Here is a 27,477-nt window from a genome sequence, read left to right as displayed (position 1 = left end):
AAAGCTCTTTATTTGTCTCATTCTGCCTGTGCTGCAGCACCTCTTTTCACCCTCTGTCTGAAACCAGAGCCCAATCTGCTCTGATTGGTTAGCTGGCCGGCTCAGTTGGGATTAGTCAACTGCTTAGAGATGTCCCGCCCCTTAGCCTATCACTTACATTGTGTTGGAGCGCTAGCCAATAGAAGCGTGAGTTATGTTCAGGAAGTAAACAGCAGGATTTTAAATATTGCTTTTTATACATCCACAGAAATAAATGAATAAAAGAGGGGCTTTAACTGTTAAGACAAGTCTTTTCCCATTGATCAAATTAAGGGGTTCTTACCAGCCAGAGCCCAAGACCCAGTGCCTTTGTGCGTGTGCCCACTGTAGAAAATCAGATAGGTGTCATGGCGGGGTCCGTCTTCCGTCCGGAGCTCCAGGAAGCTGCGCAGCTTGGTCAGCACGGCCTCCAGCGTGACCCCGCCGGTGGAGTAGTCACAACCGAACGTCTGGATCATGTGGTGGGAGAAGAGGCGCTGCACGTTGTTCAGCATCCCCGTGGAGCGCTCGTTGAGCTGCTGCACCTGCTCAGGGGGCAGGAGGGTGGGCTGCCCATCAGCGCTGGAGAGAGGAGGGAGATGAGAGAAAACATTTGGATTTTATTCTGCTTTTTCATCTACTGAGACTCAAGTGAGGTGGCTTTTGAGGAGCAGAGAGTACAAGTATGAGAGTATGAGGTTGATCACTGCAAAAGGAAATAGCTTGAGAGGTGTAAAAGAAGCCAAATAATGAAAGAAAATCAAGAATATGGAAAAAAAGAGGGGCAAAATTGAGCAGGGTGACATAAATTAAGGTTAAAGATGGTGTAAAGGAAAGTGTGTGTGACAGGTAATAACAAGGGGATGATAACGTAGAGGGGGCACACACACAAAGTCAAGGCTAGCAGCTGCTCAGTGCGGCCATACATTTCATTTCTATCTCCGGACTTGATGTTAGTCATGGCCAAACGGATGGTAATGCCATATTTCACTCTCATAGACATCTACATAACGTATCGCATCACATTATGCTCTGTGACCCCATAATCACCTTCAACCTCACCTTGAGGAGATCGGGTGAAAGTAAAAGCTAGCTTTCCGTTGTGTATCCTTTTGGAAACATTGTATTTTTGAAAGTAAAGATGTGAATACTTCTGTTAATGACCACTGAAAAAGATCTACTCCGGGTCATGTTGCAACCTTTGCATGGTTTCTAAAGCTCCCCTAAATCCATCTTATCTGTTCAGATCTCACGGCGCCCAGGGGAGGGAAGGCGAATAGTTTGAGAATTCTGACCACATCTTCCCCGTTACACTTTCATCCTTTAAAAAAATTGATCCTGTCCTTTTCTCCACTGCTCTCCCTGCTCCACCCCTCCCTTGCCACGTCTGTACCTTTTTTATTTTTTACCACCACCCTTACTATTTACAACCTCAGCCCTGGCCTTGTGCTTTCTCCCCGTCGTCTCACCCTCCCCGTTTTACCCCGAGTATCTCCCCTTCTCACCCCTATCCCTCTAATCTCCCGGTGGGGCTCTTGTCATCGTGAAAACATGATCTGCGCCCATCAAACGGCCCATTATACACTGCTGCATTCTCATCATGCTCACACTCCTCCCTATGGACCATGCACACTCGGCCTCGCATACAGAGCGTCTACATCTCCAATAGGAGAGTTAAACATTAAGGAAGGCATCCCCCCCTGAATGCTAATGTGAGTGATTATATATATATGTATGTACCAGTCGAAAATCATGGAATGGACACATTTCAATTCATTTGACAACGAAGACAGTCGTATAACTGATGGTTAGGATTAGGAGACATATCTGCAGCATCAAAACAACTAGGGCTATTTGTATGTTAAAGGGGGGAATCTGTCAACCTTAATGTGTAAAAAAATGTACACACATTGATGACATTAACAAGTTTGACCCTAACTTCCTCCTATAATTCCAGCGCCAATTGTAACAATGGCCGACAGGTGTTTCAGATATTATTTCAGCTCTACTGTAAAGTAGCTAGTTAACGTAGCAAACCTAGTCATTTCAAATATACTGACACAGCACTTAATGAAACAGTCTTTAAAACAAGTTTAACTTTTAAATCCCTGAACGTCAACAAGCACTCCGGTCCAAGCTGTGTGCATCACTTTTTAGTGTCCCCGTGTTTCCGTTTGGTTTATTCAGCAACCCTGCCCATGTTTCTTCAAGATGGTGATGATGTTTCTTCATTTGCATGTGTTTTGGCACATTTGTGTTTATATATTTGCATAGTTTTTGAAGGTGCAGTGGGTTTCTCCTCATTGAAGTGTTTTGAGCACGTTTGCACTTGTCGGTCACCGTAAATTGTTACCACGAATTGCATGGCAGTGAAAAGGTAGCGATAGCATAGGAATTAGCACAAGCTACAATGTACTGTATCGCTGCCTTGTCGAAGTTTTAGCAAAGTATAGGAACCTATGCCAAAAACAGATATCATGCTATAATAAAGTAAAAAAAACCTCTGATTTCTCATACAAGTTGATCATGCATTAATGATGATTAAACACAGAATATTACTGCGATTAACTCGATTACATATTTCGATCGATTGATACCACTACAAATCGCCAGGCAGCCTGAGAGGGCACCGTCCGTTACAGGCAGCAGCAGCAGCTAATGGCTAACTGCTCCAGCTGAACAACTTTGTATGCTGCGGAGGGAGCACTGCAATGATCCCTTAAGGGCCCGAACATTAGCGGCATGTTTATGCATAGTTATTGGCCTATTTATCCAGTTGGTTTTGTGTTAACCGAGGAGGGAGTTGGAATGAGTGATCATATTTATCAGCGCCTGTGATGCCAAGAAAGGCTTCGTTGTGGGGCAAAGTGTGCATGCTTTTTTTTTTTGTGTAAATATGTTTTGCTGCTGCAGAGTCTGTGTTGTGATTAGCTGAGCTGCAGCAACAGGGCATACAGTTGAGATAAAGACCTAAAACAAATGTGAAGCATTCAAGTACACCTGATACAATTGGTTATTTAGTCATTTGACTGAAAAATTAATGAATGAATTGATACGTTGATTGACAGAAAATTATTTTTGATCCAGTAAAAGCAATATATTTCTTCGCATCATCTGTATAAATATGTGTTGTCTTGTTTATGAAGATCTATTTTGTCTGATGTAATAGTTACCTGTATTTTTCGGGGGTTTTGGACTTGAAGTATTTACATTTCCAAAAGGTTTTTTTCCAATTTTTTAGAGACTAGAGTGACAAAAATGCATCTTACAAAATTATAAATAAACAGTGGATTACTTTACAATAACAATCATTGTTTGTTACAGCCTTAATCTACCGAAAATAACTTAAAACATGCTTTTATAATTGAACTTTTATTTCATTTATCCAGCAAACATTTCAGAATTGTACTTTTATAATCATTTTTCTTCTTTTATTGTCATTGGTTTTTAATAGTTTTTCAGGTTTTTGGTTGGAATTTTAGCCATCCATCCATCCATCCATCTTCTCCCGCTTATCCGTGGTCGGGTCGCGGGGGTAGCAGTTCCAGCAGAGAGCCCCAAACTTTCTTTTCCCTGGCGACATCAACCAGCTCTGACTGGGGGATCCCAAGGCGCTCCCAGGCCAGCGAAGAGATATAATCCCTCCACCTGGTCCTAGGTCTACCCCTTGGTCTCTTCCCAGCTGGACGTGCCTGGAACACCTCCCTAGGGAGGCGCCCAGGTGGCATCCTAACTAGGTGCCCGAACCACCTCAACTGGCTCCTTTCGACGCGAAGGAGGAGCGGCTCAACTCCGAGCGGCTCAACTCCGAGTCCCTCCCTGATGACCGAACTTCTCACCTTATCCCTAAGGGAGACACCAGCCACCCTGCGGAGAAAACCCATCTCGGCCGCTTGTATCCGCGATCTCGTTCTTTCGGTCATGACCCATCCTTCATGACCATAGGTGAGGGTAGGAACGAAAATGGCCCGGTAGACAGAGAGCTTTGCCTTCTGGCTCAGCTCCCTTTTCGTCACAACGGTGCGGTAAAGCGACTGCAGTACCGCTACCGCTGCTCCGATTCTCCGGCCCATCTCACGCTCCATTGTTCCCTCACTCGAGAACAAGACCCCGAGATACTTGAACTCCTTCACTTGGGGGTAAGGACTCATTCCCTACTTGGAGTGGACAGTCCATCGGTTTCCTGCTGAGAACCATGGCCTCAGATTTGGAGGTGCTGATCCTCATCCCAGCCGCTTCACACTCGGTTGCGAACCGATCCAGTGAGTGCAAAAGGTCGCAGACCGATGAAGCCATTATAACCACATCATCTGCAAAAAGCAGTGGTGCAATCCTTAGTCCACCGAACTGAAGACCCCCTCCCCCATGACTACGCCTCGAAATCCGATCCATGTATATTACAAATAGGATTGGTGACAAAGCGCAGCCCTGGCGGAGGACAACCCTCACCGGAAATGGGTCCGACTTACTGCCGAGGACCCGGACACAGCTCTCGCTTTGGGAGTACAGAGATTGGATGGCCCTGAGTAGAGACCCCCTCACCCCATACTCCCGCAGCACCTCCCACAGTAACTCCCTGGGAACTCGGTCATACGCCTTCTCCAAGTCTACAAAACACATGTAGACCGGATAAGCGTACTCCCAGGCCCCCTCCAGGATCCTTGCGAGAGTAAAAAGCTGATCCGTCGTTCCGCGACCAGGACGGAATCCGTATTGTTCCTCCTCAATCTGAAGTTCGACAATCGGCCTGACCCTCCTTTCGAGTACCTTAGAGTAAACTTTCCCGGGGAGGCTGAGTAGTGTGATGCCTCTGTAATTGGCACACACCCTCTGATCTCCCTTTTTAAAAAGGGGAACCACCACCCCGGTCTGCCACTCCTTCGGTACTGTTTCCGACTTCCACGCAACGTTGATGAGACGTGTCAACCATGACAGTCCCTCAACACCCAGAGCCTTCAGCATTTCCGGGCGGATCTCATCCACCCCCGGGGCTTTGCCACTGTGGAGTTGTTTGACGACCTCAGTGACCTCCCCCCGGGAGATTGGTGTTGATCCCCCGTCATACTCCAGCTCTGCCTCTAACATAGAGGGCGGAGTTGTCGGGTTCAGGAGTTCCTCAAAGTGTTCCTTCCAACGCCCTAACACTCCATCAGTTGAGGTCAACAACGTCCCATCCTTACTGTACACAGCTTGGATGGTTCCCTGCTTCCCCCTCCTGAGGTGTCGGACAGTTTTCCAAAACAACTTTGGTGCCGCCCGAAAGTCCTTCTCCATGTCTTCTCCGAACTTCTCCCACACCCGCTGCTTTGCCTCGGCCACGGATGAGGCTGCTGCCCTTCGGGCCTGTCGGTACCTTGCAACTGTCTCGGGAGTCCCCCGGGATAACAAATCCCTGAAGGCCTCCTTCTTCAGTCGGACGGCTTCCCTGACCACCGGTGTCCACCAGGAGGTTCGAGGGTTACCGCCCCTTGAGGCACCTAGGACCTTGAGAACACAGCTCCCCGCCGCGGCTTTGGCAATAGAGGCTTTGAACACCGACCACTCTGGTTCAATGTCCCCAACCTCCACAGGAATGCCCGAAAAGCTCCGCCGGAGGTTTGAGTTGAAGGCCTCCTGAACTTGGGCCTCCTCCAGACGTTCCCAGTTCACCCTAACTACACGTTTGGGCTTACCAGGTCTATCCAGAGGCTTCCCCCGCCACTCGACCCAACTCACCACCAGATGGTGATCAGTTGACAACTCCGCCCCTCTCTTTACCCGAGTGTCCAAAACATACGGCCTCAGGTCCGATGATACGATAACGAAATCGATCATGGACCTTCTGCCTAGGGTGCTCTGGTACCAAGTACACTTATGAGCATCCTTATGTTCGAACATGGTGTTTGTTATGGCCAATCCATGACTATCACAGAAGTCCAGTAACAAACCACCACTCCGGTTCAGATTAGGGGGGCCATTCGTGCAGCGCACCCGACCCCATTGCTGTTTCCCGTAGGTGGTGGGCCCGCGGGACGGAGAAGCGGAGGTGTTGCCCACGTTGCCTTTTCGGGCTGGGCCCGGCCGGGCTCCGTGGCAAGCCCGGCCACCAGACGCTCGCCGACGAGTCCTCCTTCTGGGCCTGGCTCCCCCCCCCCCGGGCTTCCTCCGGGCCGGGTATCCTCACTTCTTGTGTCGTCTTTCATGAGGTCTTTTGAACCAATCTTAGTCTGGCCCCTTGCCTGAGACCAATTTGCCATGGGAGACCCTACCAGGAACACAAGGTTCCAGACAACACAGCCCCCAGGTTCATCAGCTAGAATTTTAGCCTTTTTGTATAAAGTTAAGAGATAATGGATTGCATTTAGCAAGCAAATTTGATAAGTAAATTAAGTTTTAAGTGTATACGTCTGCATGCTTCTATATATTCCTGTGTCTCCTCTCTCTTATTACCTGCAGTAGGCGGTCGGTATGACCAGAGCGTAGCCAACACAGGTTCCCCCGAGGCAGCTGCCCAGCTCGTGGAACAAGCCGTGGGTCAGAGACTCCAGAGGAAGCACCACCAGCAGAGCGCTGAGGAACAGGGCATTGGAAGTCTGCGAAAAACAGAATCAGAGTTACTGTCATTCATCACTTACAGTTTGTCCCCAAGCATTCAGACCCAACTAATTGCCCGTGACACTTTTGCAAGACAGTTATGCAATACGGGAATGACAGTGTTATTATTGTGGGAGAAAACATGATGGGAATGGAGAGACAATGCAGTTTATGACCACAGATCAAAAGTAAAACACAAGGATCCATTTTTTTTAAAAGCCAGTTTATTAGCCTGCACTTTCTGGGTTGCCATGAATAAACAATACCAATTATTTCATCTTGTCATCTTCTTTTAAGTTTATTTTCACTAGATTTGAATGCTTAAAAATCAACTAGCCATACAAAACACAGCACAATTCCTGCACATATACAAACTGCATATTACCATGTAGAAAAGTAAAGTAGGTCTTGTGCAATAAAACACTGTCGGGCTTTGACCGCAATCAATTCCTTGAGTCACTCAGTGTGATGGCATGCATTGCAATTTAGAATCCTCAAAAAGCTACTCTGATTGAATAGCATGGCGATGTATCTTAGAGAGTAAAAAGTCAAAAAAAATCAATACCTGCATGGTTAAGTGGAGCCACACATGAGTTTGCAGAATAAATTGAACTGCCTACAGTACGCCCGAAGAATGTGTTTTACAGTCATTTATTCAACTTTTATGAAGTTGTGTCCCCTTAGATGTTCTCCTGCAAACAGATGCAGTATAGTAAGCAGAGAAAGCACAAAAAGGAGGAACTAACAATATAATGCAAACAGGAAGTGGTGGAGAATTGGTTTGCCGTAGTAGATCCTATGAGAGTAGATGAGTGGATTCCTAAATAATTGCACAAAGGCTGTCTTCTGCATTTAGTCGATCATCACTTGTAAATGCATTGTAGCCTTTGCAGACCATTGACATGCACAAAAACCTACATAACACACCAGAGAAGAGGGGATACCCAGCATAAGGTGTTTTTAATATTATCCAGACGCAGCTCTCTGAGCTTAAGCTTATTTTAAATGTTGATTAAACTAAGGTAATGCTTTTTTCAAAAAACACCGGAGACCACTTTGGATATTGTTACTACTCAAGGACAGGTACTTGAAGCTATAAATACCTAGGTATCTGGCTTGATGATTGCTTCTCTTTTAACCTTCAGGTCAATAATCTGCTTAGAAAGCTGAGGGTGAAGCTCAGTTTCTTTTTCAGAAACAAGTCCTGTTTCTCACTCGAGGCCAAGAAAAGTCTCTGTGACCGTTTTACCTGTGCTGGACTATGGTGATCTTATCTATATGAATGCACCTGCCCATAATGACCTGATCAAGTTAGATACCGCGTATCACAGTGCTCTGAGATTTGTGACAAACCGTAAAGTATTAACTCATCACTGTACCCTGTATGCCAGGGCAGGTTTGCCTTCACTAACTGTACGGAGGCTCAGTCATTGGTACTGTGGCAGCGGGGTGTGTTGGTTAGGGCGCCGGCTGCTGGAGTGAAGGGAGTGGCTCGGCCGGAGTCCAGACAGCTGATCGGAATCAGGTAATCAGTGCCGGAATAAAAGCATGTCGATACCTGGTTCTGGTCTGTTTTTGCAGTAGGCGGGATCCTGGAAGGTCGCCAAAGGACATGAGAAGGTTCCCACACGTGCAACGTTGGAGACCGGTGTATACTTTGTTTGGAGCTAATACACGTCTGTGATAAACCAGCTCTTTCCGTCCCTATTTGAACACTGTGTGAGCGGAGAGGCTCACAGTGGCACCTGAACAGGGACATCATGTCGGAAGGAGAAACCCCGCTGGGTCAGGCCCTCCAACGTCTCGCTCACATGCAGGAGACCACCACAGCATTACAGCGACAGCAGAGCGAGGCTCTGCTCGGGATCGCCTCGAGCCAGCACGAGGACCGGGCTCTCCTACGGGAGCTGCTGCAGCGTCCGGCCGCTCGGGAGGCCGATCCCGCTACCAACCCGGCCCGACCGCCTTCAATTGCCCTCCAGAAATTGACGGCAGAGGATGATCCGGAGGCATACCTGGACATCTTTGAGGGCACAGCGGCGGCGTGCGAGTGGCCGGAGGAGGAGTGGGCAGCGCGGCTATTGCCTCTGCTATCTGGGGGTGCGCAGCTAGCCGCCCACAGCCTGCCAGCAGCCTCTCGGCATCTGAGGAAGGCCATCCTAGACCGGCTTGGCAGCATGCCAGAGGGACATTGCCGCCGGTTCCGGGCCATCCCCTTCGAGGACGCTGACCGGCCCTTCTCCTACGCGCAGCGGCTCCTGGATGCAGCGAGCCGCTGACTCCAGCCGGGGGTACGCTCCGCTGAGGAAGTCGTCGGGCAGGTGGCACTGGAGCAGTTAATCGCCAGCCTGCCATCTTCGACTGGTTCGGGTTGCGGGACCGCCAGTTGCCTCCCCCGATTTGGAAGGGACGTACCGTATACCGATATGTATACAGGGGGGTACACACCAGGCTCTGATGGACACGGGCTGTAATCAGACGATGATCCATCAGCGCTTGGTTCGGCCTGGGGCAGTGATTGAAGCATCGTGGGTGAAGGTGAGGTGTGTGCATGGGGATATTCACCAGTACCCGGAGGTGACGCTGGAAATGTCTTATAAAGGGGAAAAAGCATAGAGTCAGGGCTGGAGTTATCACTCGCCTTACGCACCCCGTGATTTTGGGAACGAATTGGCCGGGGTTTGCTAAGCTAGCGGGGGCTATGGGGTGCGTTCACGGACGGCAGGGAAATGTGAGTTGCGTGCTGTGTTTAGTGGAGAGTCGGAGGCGGCTGACGACGTCGAGGGGGAAACTGATACGGAGGGGGCCGCGGAGGTCCCTCTGGTTTTTCTGGTTCCTCTGTTTCCCGTGGAGGATTTCCCCCTCGAACAATCGAGGGACGAGACCCTTCAGCACGCCTTCGGCCAGGTGGTGAGTATTGATGGCTCCCAGCTACACCCAAACGCAGCACTCACTCACCCACACTTTACGGTGGTTAGGGACAGGCTGTATCGTGTAAGCCGTGACACACAGACACAGTGGCGGCGCCAGGGTATGGCTGGGGTAGGCTATAGCCATACCAAGAAATGGCTTAGCCCGACCATGAAAAATTATGTTAAAGTAAGCATGTTGAGAACACGGATTGCGAAAATCTACCGGTCGTATCCACAACACACAAACTGATCCTGCTGTAACAACAAGTGCACGTTACTGACGCAATATGGTTGAGACCATTCGGGCTTATGCTAGAGGGGTGCAAGGAATAGTCTAAGTAGTAGGGGAGTTTTATACACTAAAGGTGTGAAAATTCTCTTGCGTTATAATGGTTATAATATCAGCGCGGCCGCGGTCAGATCAAAATGCCTCCGAATGCAATTTGAATAGACCTACAGCCAATCAGAGCAACAAAACGTTGCTGCGTAATGCATTACTGATAGGCCTACGTCACGTTCACAGTGAAAAGTCCCCAAACTCGCGCCGAGAAAATTGCAGACAGACAGCAGAACTTCTATGCTTCATTGTATATTTCGGATCAGATGGATAGATTTCTTCTTAAACGCCCTCGCATTGAGGTCGAACAAGTCGAACAGGTGCCAGTCACACGACCCACCTGAAGAGGATGCCAGCCAGCGGGGACCCGATGGGATTGGAGAGGCCAGAGGTGGCGAAGATGAGGAAAATGTGGAGCAGGAAGCCGCTAACGTGAGCGACATCAGCCAAGGAACTGAGGCTGCTAGCGACATTAGCCAAGGACCCGGAGATGGACCAAAACGTCCAATTAGAAAAAATTATCCGTCAAGACAGATTGGAAGCCAGCAACGGTCTTTTAATGGGGCCTGGTTTGACACATACAGCTGGGTCGAATATTCAGTTGAAACTGACTCAGTGTTTTGCTTTGCCTGTCGTCATTTTTTGGGTGCCGGGAAGCAATTCCATTCCGAGCCTGACTTTACCAATGGATTTAAAAACTGGAAAAATGCAACAGGAGCTTTCAAAAAACACAACGGGAGTGCAGCACACAGGTTTGCCATGGAGGCATGGGCTGAATTTAAACAGACAACGAAAGATGGCTCAAGACTGGGAAACATGATTGATGCAGGTCATTTAAAACTTGTGAAAGAAAACCGTGAGTACATGAAGGCCGTGGTGATGGCCTTACGTTATACTGCATGTCAAGGCATTGCACAGCGAGGTCACCGGGAGCAGGAGGGTGAGGAGAACTCGGTTAATAGGGGAAACTTCCGAGAGCTACTACACTTAATTGGTGAATTTAACGTGACTGTAGCAATGAAACTGAACGACAATCCTCAAAATGCTAAATACACACATCAAGACATCCAAAACGAGATTTTCCAGATAATGGCAGATATGGTCCGAAGTGAAATAAGTGCAGAAATTAGGGAAGCTGAATGTTTCGCCCTAATGGTTGACGAAACCAAAGATGTCAGTAAAAGCGAGCAACTGTCCATCGTTGTACGTTATCTAAAAGGAGAACAAGTGCGTGAAGAATTCCTGCACTTCAGACGCACAGAGGGCCTGGACGCCGACTCGCTCCTCAGTACCATCAAACAGACGCTCAGCCAATGCAACATCGACCCACACATGTGTGTTGGACAGTGTTACGATGGGGCTGCTGTCATGTCGGGATGCAAGAACGGAGTACAGCAGAAGTTTAAAAAGGAGGTGCCAAATGCTTTGTATATCCGCTGCCATGCACACAGATTAAACCTTGTGTTGGTTGATGTGGTCCGCAATGTTGAAGCAGCAGCCTACTTTTTTGAAACTGTACAAATGCTGTACAACTTCTTCGCCAACTCAGTCGCCCATGATATTTTCATAAAGAAACAGAGAGAAATGGAGCCAACTTCACAACCAGTTGAACTTAAGAACCTATCGGAAACACGCTGGTCATGTCAATATACAGCGCTGGTGGCTATCCGCAAATCACTGCCTGCAGTAAAGGCAACATTTACAGAGATCATGTCTCAGCCCAATGCGCGGAGGAAAACGGAGGCCAGAGCAGTGAGTGGACTAATTGATGAGCAGTTTGTCTTGCTTCTTACGCTTTTCGAGGATATTTTCCGTGTCACAAAATTAATGTCTGACCAGCTCCAATCTCCCAGCCTTGAGCTGTCCTCCGCAATGGACTTGGCTGATTCGGTCATAGCGACACTGACAGGCAGACGCGCAGAGGAGTCATGGAGGGAAATTCGGGACAGAGCAAGCGACCTGTGCACCAAAGCCAATGTAAGTCACAATGAGACACCCGAAAGGAGACAGGCACAGCCTCCTCGACATCTACAGGAGTTTGTTGTGGAAGCCCAAATCGAACGCACACCAGTTACATCCCTAGATGCGCTGTGCACAGAGTGTTTCTACCCAGTAATCGACAGACTTGTGGTTGAAATGAGAAGACGTTTCTCAACCGAGGCCGGTGGTGTCCTATCCGGAGTGTCGGCACTCAGCCCCAAACATGCATCCTTCTTAGACAAAAAATGTCTGCAACCCATGGCCAAGTTCTATGGAGTGACGGAAGAGAACCTGACCCCAGAGCTACACCAGGTTAAGCGCCTACTGGAAAGAAAGAAACAACAGGGACATGAACTGAAGGACACAGCGGAATTTCTGGCTTTAATGCGACCCTACAAGGATGCCTTTACGGATTTACACAGACTAATATGCATTTCCCTGACTCTGCCTGTGACCTCTGCTGGCTGCGAACGCAGCTTCTCCTGTCTCCGTCGCATCAAAAATTATTTAAGAAACAGCAGTGGTGATGCACGGAACAGCAACCTGGGCCTGCTGGCTATCAATAAGCAGAGGAGTAAGGCACTGGATGTCCAGCAGCGTGTCATTGACATTTTCGCTTCCAACCACAACAACCGGCGGATCGTGCTGCTTTGAGAACGTCAATCGTGAGTTTTGAATATATTTTTGTAATAATGGGTCATTTGAAAAAGTGTTTTGTATGACAATAGAGACACAGCACACAGGCCATCTGTTGTGTGCTGTGTCTGTCTCTCTCTGTTTACCTGTGTCTCTCTCTCTGTCTCTCTCCCTCACTCTCTCCCTCTCCGTGTCAATTCTATATGCCAACTTTTCTTGTTTCTGCCGCTGCGTAGCATGTTGTAACAACGTGGAATTAGCAGAATAGGCTATTGTATTGTTTAATTCACACCTGTTGCTCTCGATGTAATTTAGCTGATAAAAGGAGACTAATAAAAGCCTCACGCGTGGCGTTTCAGTGTCAAGGGGTGCGATATAGCGTGTATGTAATTACATTACAAATACTGACTCGAGCCCTACCACTGTATGGGTTAGCCCTACCATAAACTACCCAACAAAAATACTCTGGCGCCGCCACTGCACAGACAGGAGAGATAAATACTAGGGATGCACGATAATTATCGGCCCGATAATTATCGGTCCGATATTAGGAATTATGACGTCATCCCGATAAACCCGATACCAGTATTAATAGCCCCGATAATATACAATATATTTTTAGGGTAAAAAAAAGAAAAAAATACCGCGGTGTGGGTGGATTGGGATGAGGGGCGCTTGTTTTTCACTCGGCTCCTCCCGTTTTGGCAGTACTGTGGTATTAGTGGTTTAGGAAGAGGGGAGTTCTTCACAAATCCAGTGCTCCCTAACTCATGCCTGGCTGTGACGTAAATGGTGTGCGGCCGTGAAGCCAGGACAGTAAACAAACATGTCGTCGGTGGTATGGGCGTTGGAGCTATGTGCAACTCAAGGCATATGCTCGAACCGGAGCTGCCTGGACGCTGCAATCATGTTGCGCACTATCCGTGCTGAGTGTGCTGACTTTTCGTACAATGTCCCACTGTCTGGCTTCCTGCATAAAGTCAAGTGCTCGGCGCAGTTGTGGCGAAATATCGCTCCTCTGTTTTCATTTAAACAGCTCCTTATATCCGTTAGCACAGCTAGCTAGCACCAGATGCTAACAACAACAATGCACGTAAGGTCTCTCGCTCGCTCGGGCCACACATACACACACCCTCCCGGTCCTCCAGATGGCCAGTCGGTGCCTGCCGGTGAGCGTGGAAGTGTGGTCTGCCACAAGCGGGCGGCAGGAGCGGGGCTGTCAGCATCAGCTTGTAGATGGTATTTTAAACTCGATGCGCTCTGAAACTACGGGGCGGCCGAGGAAAAAAAATGCACATGCGTTAAAATAATTAGTGGCGTACATTTTTTTTTGGTATCGGTCTTGAGAAGCAGGAAGTTATCGGTATGGGTTTCAAAAAACCAATATCGTGCATCCCTAATAAATACCCAGTTGTTGGTGCCAAAAAGCCGTCGGGAAATGGTTTACCAGGCGGCTCATTATAACCCCATGTCAGGTCACCTAGGGTACGACAAATCACTACACCGGATAATGGCCCGATTTTATTGGTCGGGCATTCGCGCAGATGTGAAGCGTTGGTGTGCATCTTGCCGTGAATGTCAGCTGGTTAACCCGCCGGTCATCCCCAGAGCGCCTTTGCGCCCGTTACCATTGATTGAGGTGCCTTTTGAGAGAGTTGGTATGGACCTCATCGGGCCATTAGACCGGAGTGCACGGGTATATCGCTTTGTACTAGTCCTAGTGGATTATGCAACGTGATATCCCGAAGCAGTGCCGCTGTGTAATATCTCTGCAAAGAGCGTCGCGCAGGCACTGTTTCACATTATCTCCCGAGTCGGGATCCCGAAAGAGATCCTGACTGACCAGGGCACACAGTTTATGTCACGCACACTACGCGAGCTGTATGAACTACTGGGCGTCCATTCAATACGGACTAGTGTTTACCATCCGCAGACCGACGGCCTGGTGGAACGGTTTAACAAAACACTAAAGAACATGGTTCGTAAGTTTGTTCACGAAGATAGTCGTAATTGGGATAAATGGCTAGATCCTCTGTTGTTTGCAGTGCGGGAGGTGCCCCAGTCCTCCACGGGATTTTCTCCCTTTGAGCTGTTATTTGGTAGGAAGCCCCGGGGTGTTTTGGTCCTAGTTAAGGAAAACTGGGAGGAGGGTCCAAGCACCAGTAAAAACGAAATAGAGTACGTTATGGACCTGCAAGCAAAACTCCACTCACTGGGGCAGATATCACGGGAGAATTTGCTCCAGGCCCAGGAACGTCAGCAGCGCCTGTACAACAGAGGGTCGAAACTGAGACAATTTTCACCGGGAGATAAAGTGCTTGTATTACTCCCATCCTCTAGCTCTAAACTACTCGCCAAGTGGCAAGGACCCTTCGTGGTCACACGACGAGTGGGGGACGTAGATTATGAGGTGGTGCGTTCTGACAGGGGGGGAGCAACACAGATTTAACACCTTAACCTCCTGAAAGCATGGAGGGAGGTGGCGTCTGTTTCTCTGGCCACCACGGTGATTGAGAGAGATGAGTTGGGACCAGAGGTCATTAAAAGCAACAAATTAGCCCCGGTCTGTTGTGGCGACAATCTCTCACCGGGCCAGAGAGCAGACGTTGCTTCGTTGCAAAGGCAGTTTGCCGACGTGTTCTCTCCGCTGCCAGGGCGCACCTCTCTCATACACCACCGCATAGAAACGCCCCGGGCGTGCCCATTCGTTCACGGCCCTATCGGCTGCCTGAACACAAGAGGAAAATTGTCTGATGTTGCCCCGTCGTGCTGGTACGTAAGTCCGACGGGTCAATCCGGTTCTGTGTGGACTACCGCAGGGTGAACGAGGTGTCCAAATTCGATGCTTATCCAATGCCCCGGGTCGACGAACTCCTGGATCGGCTAGGCACTGCTCGCTTTTACACGACACTGGATTTAACCAAGGGCTATTGGCAGATTCCCCTTTCTCCAGAGTCTAAGGAAAAAACGGCCTTCTCCACTCCATATGGTTTATACCAATTAATCACACTTCCTTTCGGGTTGTTCGGAGCTCCAGCCACCTTCCAGCGGCTCATGGACCGGGTGCTGCGTCCCCACTCTTCATATGCTGCTGCTTACTTGGATGATGTCATCATTCACAGTGAGACATGGGAGCAGCATGTGCAGCAGGTGGGGGCAGTGCTCGAGTCGGCGGGGCTCACGGCCAACCCGAAGAAGTGTGCGGTTGGACGGAGGGAGGTACGGTATCTGGGGTACCACTTGGGCGGCGGGCAGGTACGGCCACAGGTAGAGAAAACAAACGCCATTTCAGCCTGTCTGGCGCCCAAGACGAAAAAAGAGGTCAGGAGGTTCATGGGGCTGGCCGGCTACTACAGGCGGTTCATCCCATCCTTTTCGGAGCTGACCAGTCCCCTGACCGACCTGACCCGAAAGGGTGCTTCAGATCCGGTCCAGTGGACGGAGCGGTGTCAGCTGGCGTTTGAGAGGGTTAAAAAAGCCCTCTGTGGTAAGCCGCTTCTGTATTCTCCTGACTTCTCTCTCCCTTTTGTGTTGCAGACCGACGGCTCGAACAGTGGGGTGGGGGCCGTTTTGTACCAGCAAGTAGAGGGGGTCGACCGCCCCGTACTGTACATTAGCCGTAAGCTCGCCCAGAGCGAGGTGAACTACAGTACGGTGGAAAAGGAGTGCCTCGCCATACCACCGTATGGCGAGGCACTCCTTTTCCACCGTACTGGTCGGCGCCCTGCCGTACTACCTCCTGGGGCGCCCTTTCACCCTCTGGTCGGACCATTCCCCGCTCCAGTGGCTCCACCGCATGAAGGATGCCAACGCTCGGATCACTCGCTGGTATCTGGCGTTACAGCCTTTCAACTTCAAGGTGATCCACAGGCCGGGTAACCGGATGGTCGTGGCTGATTTCCTCTCTCGCTCAGCGGAGGTGGGGGGGGAGTCAGCTTGCGGCTGGCGGGATCCCGGCCTGAGTCGGGCGGTGGAGGTATGTGGTTAGGGGTGTGGTTAGGGCGCCGGCTGCTGGAGAGAAGGGCGTGGCTCGGCCGGAGGCCAGACAGCTGATCGGAATCAGGTAATCAGTGCAGGAATAAAAGCATGTCGTAACCTGGTTCTGGTCTGTTTTTGCAGTAGGTGGGATCCTGGAAGGTCGCCAAAGGACCTGAGAAGGTTCCCACACGGGCAACGTTGGAGACCGGTGTATACTTTGTTTGGAGCTAATAAACGCCTGTGATAAACCAACCTGCTCTTTCCGTCCCTATTTGAACACTGTGTGAGCGGAGAGGCTCACAGGTACATTTTCATATACAAAGCCACGTTAGGTAAACTACCATCTTCCATCTGCTCCCTGATCTCACGGCGAACTGAAAGTAGCTATTGCCTGAGATCGCATGCTGTGGTTTTATTAAATGTGCCAAGTGCTAGGACTGTCTTAGGGAAGAAAGCTTTTAGATGTGCAGCTCCACTAACTTGGAACAGTCTGCAAAAGGAATGGAAACTGAGCAATCTGGTTCCACTAAATGTGTTTAAAGCTCGGTTGGATGCTATACAATCGGATGCTGTTGGTACCTGTACATGTCGATAGGTATGTCAATTGTAATCCCTGTAACTTTGCTGTACGATGTCCTTTTTGTTGTTCTGTTGTTTTATGTTTTTATGTCTTCATGTGGAACCTACTTGCAGCAAGTCTCTCTTGAAAAATTAAATGAAAATAATAGGGCCCATTTAATAAAAATGTTCAGTGCACTCTGTAATACAATTACCTTTTTCGATCTCAGCAATTCATTTTTGAGTGCGTCAAAACAAAGCCCGACCTCAGCCTCTAAGCAACTTTTGTTTGTTTCCTGAAGTCGCCACATATACAATGTCAATCCTAATGTTTATATAATAATAATTATTATTATGTAAGGCAAATCTGTTTTTAGGTGGGTATTCTATTTAAAACTCAATTGAATGCAGCAAAACCAATGTACCACACATTAGCATAGAGATGAATCAACACCTCTTTGAAAGTAGTTTTAGCAGGCTCTATTTATTGTTGAGACAGTATTACATTTTACCCACATTGCTTTTACTTGTGTTTATTTTAACATCAAAGGCAAAAGAAATCTGTAAAATCACACAAAACAAAACACCACCTTTCTCATTTGCGAGGGAAGACAGCATTTATAACTGACATCAACAATGTGCACTTCTCAAATTAGGAGTCAGGCCCATGAGACTCCTACAAGGTAAACGTCTAATAAGGCTAAATAAGTTATTGCTGCTCTTTATGCAAGTAGATAGGGATATTAAAGTGCTAATTAAATTGGCTGCGCATGATAGCAGAAGTGCCTCTGCTCGGGGAGCAACTACAGACTACAAACTGCCAGTAGCATCCTCCTCGAGACTTTATAAAAATGGGTGTGTGAAATGTTTAAAGGGGCCTTGTCATTGAACTCTATGTTTTATAGCTGTAAGACGGAACATTAGAGGACACTCGCCGTGACCAATGACATTTTAATAAAATTCTGATTTGCACCGTAGAGGTTTCTGGGCTTCTAATAAGCACTATTATACTCATGCTTGAGTAACACAAACATATTTGAAATATTTTTGGACTATTTATTTCTTGTGTCTTAATTTCTCTTATGTACATTGCCTTGTGTTGTTTATGCTGCTGCAACGCAAACATTTCCCAATTTGGGATTCAATAAAGTATCTATCTCTCTATCTATCTATCTATCCATCTAACTTTTTTGTATCTTTAGATGCTTTGAGGTAGTTTGTGGTTCCTACCTGCCAGGACACAGCTCCCAGTGTGACTGTTGACAGAATACTGAAGAACACCAGCCGCTCTGAAATGAGGCAGAAGTGTCGGATGCCCCTGGAGGCCATGACTTGGTCGAGGCTCCGGGTACTGGATCGCTGTGCCCGCCAGGCCTTCTGACACTCGCTCAGCTTGGTGTGGAAGCCCCATAGTGTCATCAGCAATATTATGTGGCAGATTAACCAGAAAAGACCAAAGAGGCAGAACCCAGGGATCACCAAATACCAGAGCTCCAAGTCGCCAAGCTATGCAAGCCAAGAGAAAAATGCCATTAAACACAGCCTTGCAATTTGTTACAAAAAAGGGTCACCATTCAGGAAAACAGCTACATAAGTACGGTGGCTGAGAAGGGCAAACGAGAATTACAAAGTGTGAAACACTGTAACAAAGCTTGAGACAAATTTACATTTTATAAAACAAAATGACATTACACTTTTACCAAGGACAAAACAATATAACATTAACAAGATACGAAACACTTTTACAAGAACTGAGACAAATGTACAAGTAACACTTTTACAAACTAGAGAATCAAACCGGAAAGGGAATGTCCATCAAAGCGGAAGTGATATGAAGTGATTGACTCAAACTTAAGTTTGTTTTGGCGGAAAAAACACCGGTACCTAAGCTGCTTATCACTTTTCTTAAATTCCATTTGTTTTATCAAATATAATTTTGTTTTATAAAATGTAAACTTGTCTCTAGCTTTGTAAAAGTGTAAATTTGTTTTTGTTAATGCTAAATAGTTTTTTCCTTAGCAAAAGTGTTTTGCTAATGTAATTTTGTTTTATCAAATGTAAATGTGTCTCAAGCTCTGTTAAAGTGTTTCAAACTTTGTAATTCTCGTTTGCCCTTCCCAGCCACCGTACGTAAGGGTTACAATTGTAAGAAAAGATTCAGTGTGAGAAGCCCTAAAGACTCACATCATTGAAATGTCATTTTTTTCCACAATTCTGAGTGTACCTTTAGGGCAGCCAGGACGAGGAAGGCCAGCTCAGTCACACTGAGAGGCAGCAGGGACAACCTCCTCCAGACCCTCCCCAGGGAGAGCACCGGTCTCCAGCGGTCACTGGGCCCCAGCCCGCTGAAGTACACGTCCAGCACGGGCTCACACAGCTGCCTGCCCAGGTAGCAGCCTAGAGCGTAAGGGTTGGCAGTGATGTCTAAAGCTTTGAAAAACACCAGAGACGTAACCAAGGCAAAACTGACCAAGTTAGGCAAAGCCAGGAGAGATTTCATCCTTAGGTCCACTATGAGAGCCCCCAGGGCCACCACCATGCCTATTATAGCCACTGACTTGTGTAGAAGCATAGCAGTGCTGGCAATGCCAAATCCCAGGAGCTCCAGGAACTCACTTGATGTAAGCAAGGTGGGTTTGTACCGGATAGAGCTGCATATCCTCTCAGTTAAAGCCCATATCATCTTCATGGTTACACTGGCTAAAAGGAGATAGTTGGCGACCAGTTCCTTGACATTTGAATCCAAGGCGGTGCTGTTGAAGAAACACAGAAGGCCGAGCAAAAAGCCAAACCACAAATGGAACAAGCTGAGACTGGCTTTCTCCATGGCAAAGTAGTAATGGAGGATGCTGGCTATCCCCAGGACGACGAGGCCCAGGATGAAGATGACCATGATCATCACTTCTTCTGTCACCTCCCAGCGGACGTACATGCCAACGCACACCGCCACCAGGAGGGTGAAGCTGGACAGGTAACCCAGGCAACGCACCGATGTAAACATGTCCACCTCCTTGGGTGCATCGACCGTCAGCTCCTCTTCGTCTTCGTCACGAGCCATGTTGGCTAATTAAAAAAAAAACGTAACTTAAAAATCTGTCAATTCCTAACAGTCACCTTCTCTAGACATGCACGGGTGTGCAAGGCTAGAGAACAAGTCTAGCCTCTTGATGACATCTTTCAAAATCAGCCCCTGTGAACAAATCCAAAAGCAGTGTTACTCAACTTCATAAGTATCAAATTGACAAGCCATCCAAACTTGTATACGTCACATTTGTTGGTGACTCATGTCGAGATGAATTACTAAAAAAGCTACAGTGAGCTTCATTCCTCTTCTATAGTCAACTTGTAAATCTCAACTTAATAGGAGGATATACCACTTATAGTGTGATTAGCTAGAGTTTAGAATACAACTACAAAAAGGCATTTATAAATAATAATATGGTTAGCAGCAAACATTTTATTTGTAGTGGTGTGAAGTAAATAAGTACATGTACTCAAGTACTGCAGTTGCAAAGTAACTAAAGGTAATAAATAAATGCATTTGAGTAAAAGTACACGATCACCCTCTGAATTGTAGTGGAGTAGAAGTACAACATAGCAGAACAAGTTCAAACTCAAGTACTGTACTTACTGCAAGTACAATTTTGAGGTACTTGTATGCTACCTTATACTTCTACTCCACTACATTTTAAAGGGAAATAATGTAATTTTACATAGTGGGGTAGAAGTACAAAGCAGCAACATATAGAGATACTCAAGTAAAGTACAAGTCTCTCACAATTGTACTACAGTAAATCTACTTAGTTACTTTACACAACTGACTACTACAAGCAGTACTAGGCAATTATGAATCATATTAATATGGTTAATGCAATGATAAGCAGCAGTAACAGCGGATATAAAATGTTTATAAAGTATCCACCAAAGGACCAGCGGCCCTGCTGTTTGTGGCGATGTGGCAGTCAGAAGTTTGCTAACTCTCATAGCCTTCCTGCTCACTTTTCGCTTTAGGTTAGCAAACTCGCGTCTTCACATTTTAATGCTGTGTCTCTGATTTTCAAAAAACAAGCAGCAAGCCCTTGAACAAACTTTACAGAGAGTACTTTTAAAAATAATGCTTTAAACGTCAAAATATTGCTTACATGTTGTTTGTTTAGAGGACAGCAGCTCTGCTTCCGGATTCCAGAGTACGGCATCTCGTGAGGGACAAAACACTCGGGTGTTCGCTTTTCTGGCTAGGAACATTGTACAGTATACACTACATCTGAAGTATAGACATCTCCTTAAACGTAACTGTACATCAGGCAAGAGAAATTCAAAAAACATTACCTTCGTGAATCACTAAATCAGTGCAGGAAAACTGTAATATCTTATTTCTTTTTATGAGGTAGTTTGCAGTTTCCTGCTTTGTTTATGTCATGTGATCAGAAAGTAATCTAGAGGCGGCATGTCTTTTCAGTATACATAAACCTACATTTTAATAGTTCATCAGATTAAAAAACCCTAATGCATATAGATTACATATATATTTACAATCATGGCAATGTTTTATATGGGTCTACCTTTTTTAAATATAGGCTATACACAAGGAAATAGTCTATAATGTAAGATATAGACAGCACAGCAAAAATGCAGTAATGCCACACAATAAAAACAGCCGTAGTTTCTTGTGATTGCAGGAAAAACAAATGGGAAATAATAACCAGGATGAGCCAGCATACAACTCTCCTATTAAGCACAAATTAACAAATAATTACACCGGAGTGTTTTCTGCTTTACGACATAAGCCGATTGGTATTTGTTGGCTAATTAAACCAATATTGTTGTTTATTTGTGTTGTAGCATTATTGAAAAACAAGAAAAACTCAGACTTTATACCAGCTTTAATTAGGATAATTTCTGTTAATGAAACCGTACAAAGCTACATGATGCATGCCAGTTGTTCGGTTTTATTGGGAGGTAGATTTTACAACACTGCAATAGTTTTTTATGTACATAATTGCCTGAGATATATTGTTGAAATATTCAAGCTTAACTGTTATGTCCACAATAGTGAAAATCCTGTTTGTGACAGTATAATTATAAGTATTCAAACTTATGAAAAACCTTTTACTTGCTCCAATCCTGCAACTTGCAACACAAAAGTCTCTATCATGGGCTTTGTATAGCAGGATAAACCTATTGGCCTGTAGGATAAGATGCTTTTTTTTTACTACATTACTGAGGAGAAGCCTGTTAAGATTTATTTAGGATTTTGCACTGATGCAATGTGATAAATGCAACGATCAGGGGGAACATCAAGAAGCAGGCTTACTCAATACCCTGAGGGTATAAGCAACACAATCCATGCATGTGTTTGCATTTTTCATGCTTGTGATTTTCTGTGTATTTTTGAGTAAGTGTGTGTGTGTGTGTGTGTGTGTGTGTGTGTGTGTGTGTGTGTGTGTGTGTGTGTGTGTGTGTGTGTGTGTGTGTCTAACTGCATAGTGCTTTGATCAGATGTTTGCATAAGGCACATCTAGAAACACCAAGTGCTTAGCCCTCTCCACTGCTCAAGCTTTATGGCTGAGAGCAAGATGCAAACACTGAAATGCGTAATAATCGCAACGTTTTAATACACCAGATACATTTAATCAAATCTGAATGGACGATGCTCTCTGCATAACCCTAACCAAGCTAAAATCTTTTTGTCCAACAGAAAATATTTCTCCACGGTGTCATTAAAGTGTTGTATAAAATCAACAGTGGGGATGTTTTACAAGAAGGGCAGCAATTTCCTCGTGTAAAATCACATTTATTTGCAGGCCTGTGCTTGTTTATAAAATAATAAGGTTTTTACACAGAAATGGAATGGAACAGATGACAATGAAGTCAGATGTTGTTTTGTAAAATTGCACTTATATGTTCCTAAAACAAATCTTGCCACAATTTAGTGTTGTTGTATCATATCCTAATAGAGAGCCACAGTGACGCGTCCTAAAACCCAAGTAAGTTTGCATTTTACCCTACTTTTATAATTTTCGAATCATAAATCTAATCGATAGATTTATGATTCGAAAATTATAAAAGTAGGGTAGACATGTGGATATTATCCGGCTGAACAAAACATGATCTGTCTCTTCAATTTGTGTCAACCACAGACCTTATTTCGAGCTATTTTCCAAAATCCATGGAGAAATTGCATTGGTTTTTGTCGAAGGCAAGGCAAGTTTATTTATATAGCACTTTTCAACACAAGGCAATTCAAAGTGCTTTACAAAAAATGAAAGACATTAAGAAAATGGCATTTAAAATCAGTCATTAAAAAGAAAAGCTAATAAAATAAACATTAAAAGAAAAAATACATGGATAAAAGTTACAGTGCAGTTTAAGATGTAAATAGTTCAATTAAACATTAAAAGAAAAAGTACATGGATAAAAGTTACAGTGCAGTCTAAGATATGAATAGTTCAATTAAAAGCAGCGACAAAAAGAACAGTCTTCAGCCTGGATTTAAAAGTAGTCAGAGTTGCAGCGGACCTGCAGGTTTCTGGGAGTTTGTTCCAGATATTTGGAGCATAATAACTGAACGCTGCTTCTCCATGTTTAGTTCTGACTCTGGGGACAGAAAGCTGACCAGTCCCTGAAGACCTGAGAGATCTGGATGGTTCATAATTTAGTAGGAGGTCAGAAATGTATTTTGGGCCTAAACCATTCAGTGCTTTATAAACCAGCAGCAGTATTTTTGAAATCTATTCTTTGACACACAGGAAGCCAGTGTAAAGACTTCAGAACAGGAGTGATGTGATCCACTTTCTTGGTTCGAAGGAACCGGAAGGAGTTTACTTCCGGGTTTTAGGACACTGTGGCACTCTAGAGTGGTGCAGTATAGAGTGGCGAAGTCACGCCCATCTACTTCCGCCCCATGGGACCTTATTTCGGAAAAATTATGTATCGTAGTCAATGGGGAGAGAAAGATTATCTTTCGATCCCGTTTGAATTGTGCCACGAATTACACATATGATGTTTGTCAATCTTAAAAAACCATTTCCATGTTAAAAAAGTCACAGTTTGTCGTAAAACTTTTGAAATATAAGACTATGAAAAATATGCAACTAGAAAGACTACAAATCCCAGAGTAAGTGATGTCATTAACGTTGCACACTTACACTCGTGTTACTCACCAAAACCTTGTAAAGCCGGTCCCGCATGCTGGAACCGACTAACTCCCCTTGTGTGTATGTATAGCTCTCAACATGCCCAGACTTGTAGTGATTTTCACCTGTTTTAATACTTTTCACTTCATTCTGAAAGAAAGAGGTGAAATGTGCCAACGTGACGGCCATCTTGGTGTTGGTGACGTATGTAAGACCAGAGATGTAGTTAATTGAGATTTTCACACAAAACAAATGTGTTACTTCACAGTTTTACGGTACATTTTTATTTTTTTGACTCGCAAAATTATCTTTTAAATTGACTCTTTTAGGAAATGCATTTATGTATGATAGACAGCGCATGGCTGTTTCATGGATGTTTCAACCAACTGCATAGGCTGCTTTAGTGTAATACTATGAGTAGAAAACGTTTAGAAATGCTGCAATGCAGAACGTCTCTGCTATAAATTATGCACCTTTTAGACAATAACTTTATTTTCCTCTCGGAGAGGCTGGCAGCAACAGGAATGCTTCTAAAGAGACTAGAGTTGAGCTCATTGATCGATCTTCATCCAATTCCTTTTACAACTATAGAATAATTACAGTACTGTGCCTGTTGGTAACCGGAAAATGTAGTCCCTTTGGTTTCAAGTTTACCAAAAGATCTATTGATCATTTACATATACGTACACCAGTGCTGTGAACACGCATCAGCATTTGCAACCTAAAGCATAAAAGAAACACTTGAATGTATGTATGTACTGTATATGTATGAATACATCACACCAAAAATAAAAGACAGCTAGTAAGAAAAACGTTTTACTTGATGACATCCTTTCAACATCCATTTTCTTTCTCTTTAAAGAACAAGATAAGTAATACAATGAAGAAGTCACCATATTTATTTTTAAATGTGTTGACTAAATGTTGCATTCATGCGTAATTGACAAATTCGGTGTTCAAATCATTTCCCCAAACTGTGGTGTATGTGTGCAGTTCCCGGGTTTAATGAGCTATCACTAAAAAGAAGAGAACACAACCTGATCAGAGCTCATGAATGGTGCAGTAGATATAATCTGGTGAAGGTTAAAGTGCTGAAAGGTCTTAAAAATGAAAAATACACACCCACTGAGAGGGAGGCGGAGAGGAAGAGAGAGTTACATTTAAAATCATGAGGGTTACATGAGGACAGGAGTGAGAGAAAGGAGAGGGAAATGGGAGACTAAAGGAGACAGGTTCATCTGAATTATGCAGAGGCTATAGCTTCATTCTAATGTCAGACACACCTCCACACCACCTGTATACAGGGTTAGAAGGATTACTTTTAAAATGTATTCCATTACAATTACTAGTTAGCTGTAAACAAAATGTAATCAGTAACTAATCTGAGCCTCAAAATATAAAAATAACGCACCAGAGTTAGCCTGTTTCAGTGTTTGTCAGTATATTTGAAATGACTATAGGTTAGCTACGTTAGCTATAGCCTACAGCAGATCTGCAATAATATTGGAAGGAAACATGCGATTACATTGATAAAATAAGTCAATAAACCTTACATTTTAGGTAGGTTTCCAGTGATTGTTGGCCAACTTTAAAATCCCCGAAAGTCAACATGTCCCAGCTGTGTGCATCACTTTTTAGTGCCCCCATTTTCGTTGTGTTTTTAGCTTTTTGCAGATTGAAGTGATGAGGATGATCATTTCCCGCAGTCTGCTGACAGAATCATGATAAACCCTTATCCGTGGATATTTGTGTGATTTGAATAGTGACCATATTGTTTGGTCTTTCTTCCTGTTACTGTGTGACTGGTTTCCAAAAGTGTAAAAGGTCATTTTAGGACATGTGGTAAGCCAGTCAGTAAGGCATAGGCTTTTCTAGTATATTATCGGTTATTGCGCATGTTCGTCAAGATGGTGAATGTTATCGAAATGCCATGCATGTGTCAAGATCTGTCTTTATTGTATTTTGTCTTGTCTTTTTCTGTCTTTTGTTTCATGTTTTATTTTGAAAGGTTTTCACCTCCTGTCTTGCCTGTTTCTGTCTGTGTTGTGTTTTGTCTTGTCTAGATCTGTTTTTGGTTTTCTGTCTGCGTTGTGTCTTGTCTAGATCTGTCTTTGGTTTTCTGTCTGCGTTGTGTTTTGTCTTTGTCTTTGGTTTTCTGTCTGCGTTGTGTTTTGTCTTTAGATCTGTCTGTGGTTCCCTGTCGTTAGTTTCCCTGGTGTGTCTTATTACCCAATTGTGTGCACCTGGTGTCCCTGTGTTTTCTCCTCCCTCGTCTGTGTCTTGTTTGTATAATTAGTCTTGTGTGTATTTAAGTTCTGGTTTTTCTGTCTGTCTTTGTCGGTTCGTCTTGTGTTATGACTTGGTCTTCGGTGAGTGTTCTGTTCTGTCTTCGTTTATATTATAGCCTTGAAATAAAGGAAATATTTTTGACACTTTAATCTGCATTTGGGTCCTGCTTCCTGCACACACCGTAACAGCATGTGTTAAAAGATATTTCTTTATATGCATGTAAATGTTTTGGGCCTTGGTAGCGCTTTTACCCCTGTGGGCCACCATACCAAAGACTGACAAACACACATGCACTATATCATATACACACTTATTGTATCTTAAATCAGAAATTACATTTGCATTCTTATGTCTAATCAGTATTCAGATTTTGTTTGCTACTGTTTGGAAATGATAAAGTAAAGGTTAAGGGAAGTTAAAAAATGTTTGGTCTAAGATAAAACATGAATCCGGGGCTCTGCCGTGAAGGTTGAACACACGACACATATCCCCCTCCCTGTTCTGGACACCCTTAGTTTTTGCTTCATTACATAGAGGGCACACTGTTTCCTGCATTGGCACTGAATGTTGGCACGGGAGGATAATCATGTGCTGAGGAATCATCGTCCAAGAACAAAGAGTCCTTATCAAAAAACAAGAGCTGTAATTTGAAAAGATTTCAAAGAGTTTAGGACAAAACAAAATTCCATTTCTACTCTCTACTTCGGATACAATCTATCAGACTTTATAGGCATCAATGAACAAATGGTGGATTTAGCCATTTTGTTACACACTACTTCATCTTGAGTTTGGATGAGAGATGGATCTCATTTTACATAAAAGAGTCATCTCTGAATATACGTAATAAAGTATAAGGTGCACCGGTTCGTTGGCATCATTCATTCATGTGCTGTAACAGTGCAGGACACAGGCGGGGGGGCACGGCCGGCAGGAGAGGTCTGTTCAATCACAGTTTCATCTTCAGAGAAATCAATGTGATGGAGCGCTGCGCCCAAAGTGGATGTTAGGAGAGGCAGACAGCATCAGAAGCCTAAATCAAAAGCCGCCGGTGCTTAGTATA

At 45.2% G+C, this 27,477-nt stretch overlaps 1 protein-coding gene across 1 annotated transcript in view; it reads right to left on the bottom strand.

Annotated features, from left to right (window-relative positions):
• Positions 1-21,224, bottom strand: part of tmem168a (transmembrane protein 168a) — a 28,640-nt gene extending 7,416 nt beyond the window's left edge. The window contains exons 1-5 of the mRNA XM_034234292.1: positions 21,135-21,224; positions 19,217-20,182; positions 18,223-18,498; positions 6,448-6,590; positions 323-600 (exon numbers count right to left, since the gene is read on the bottom strand). Coding sequence (XP_034090183.1) covers positions 323-600; positions 6,448-6,590; positions 18,223-18,498; positions 19,217-20,050 — 1,531 coding nt within the window. The 5' untranslated portion in view covers positions 20,051-20,182; positions 21,135-21,224. The remainder of the gene's footprint in view (positions 1-322; positions 601-6,447; positions 6,591-18,222; positions 18,499-19,216; positions 20,183-21,134) is intronic.
• Between the last annotated feature and the right edge of the window lie 6,253 nt (positions 21,225-27,477).

This window comes from Gymnodraco acuticeps, unplaced genomic scaffold, assembly GCF_902827175.1.
Source record: "Gymnodraco acuticeps unplaced genomic scaffold, fGymAcu1.1, whole genome shotgun sequence".
Classification (NCBI taxonomy): domain Eukaryota; kingdom Metazoa; phylum Chordata; class Actinopteri; order Perciformes; family Bathydraconidae; genus Gymnodraco; species Gymnodraco acuticeps.
This window is presented reverse-complemented; position numbering and strand designations above follow the sequence as displayed.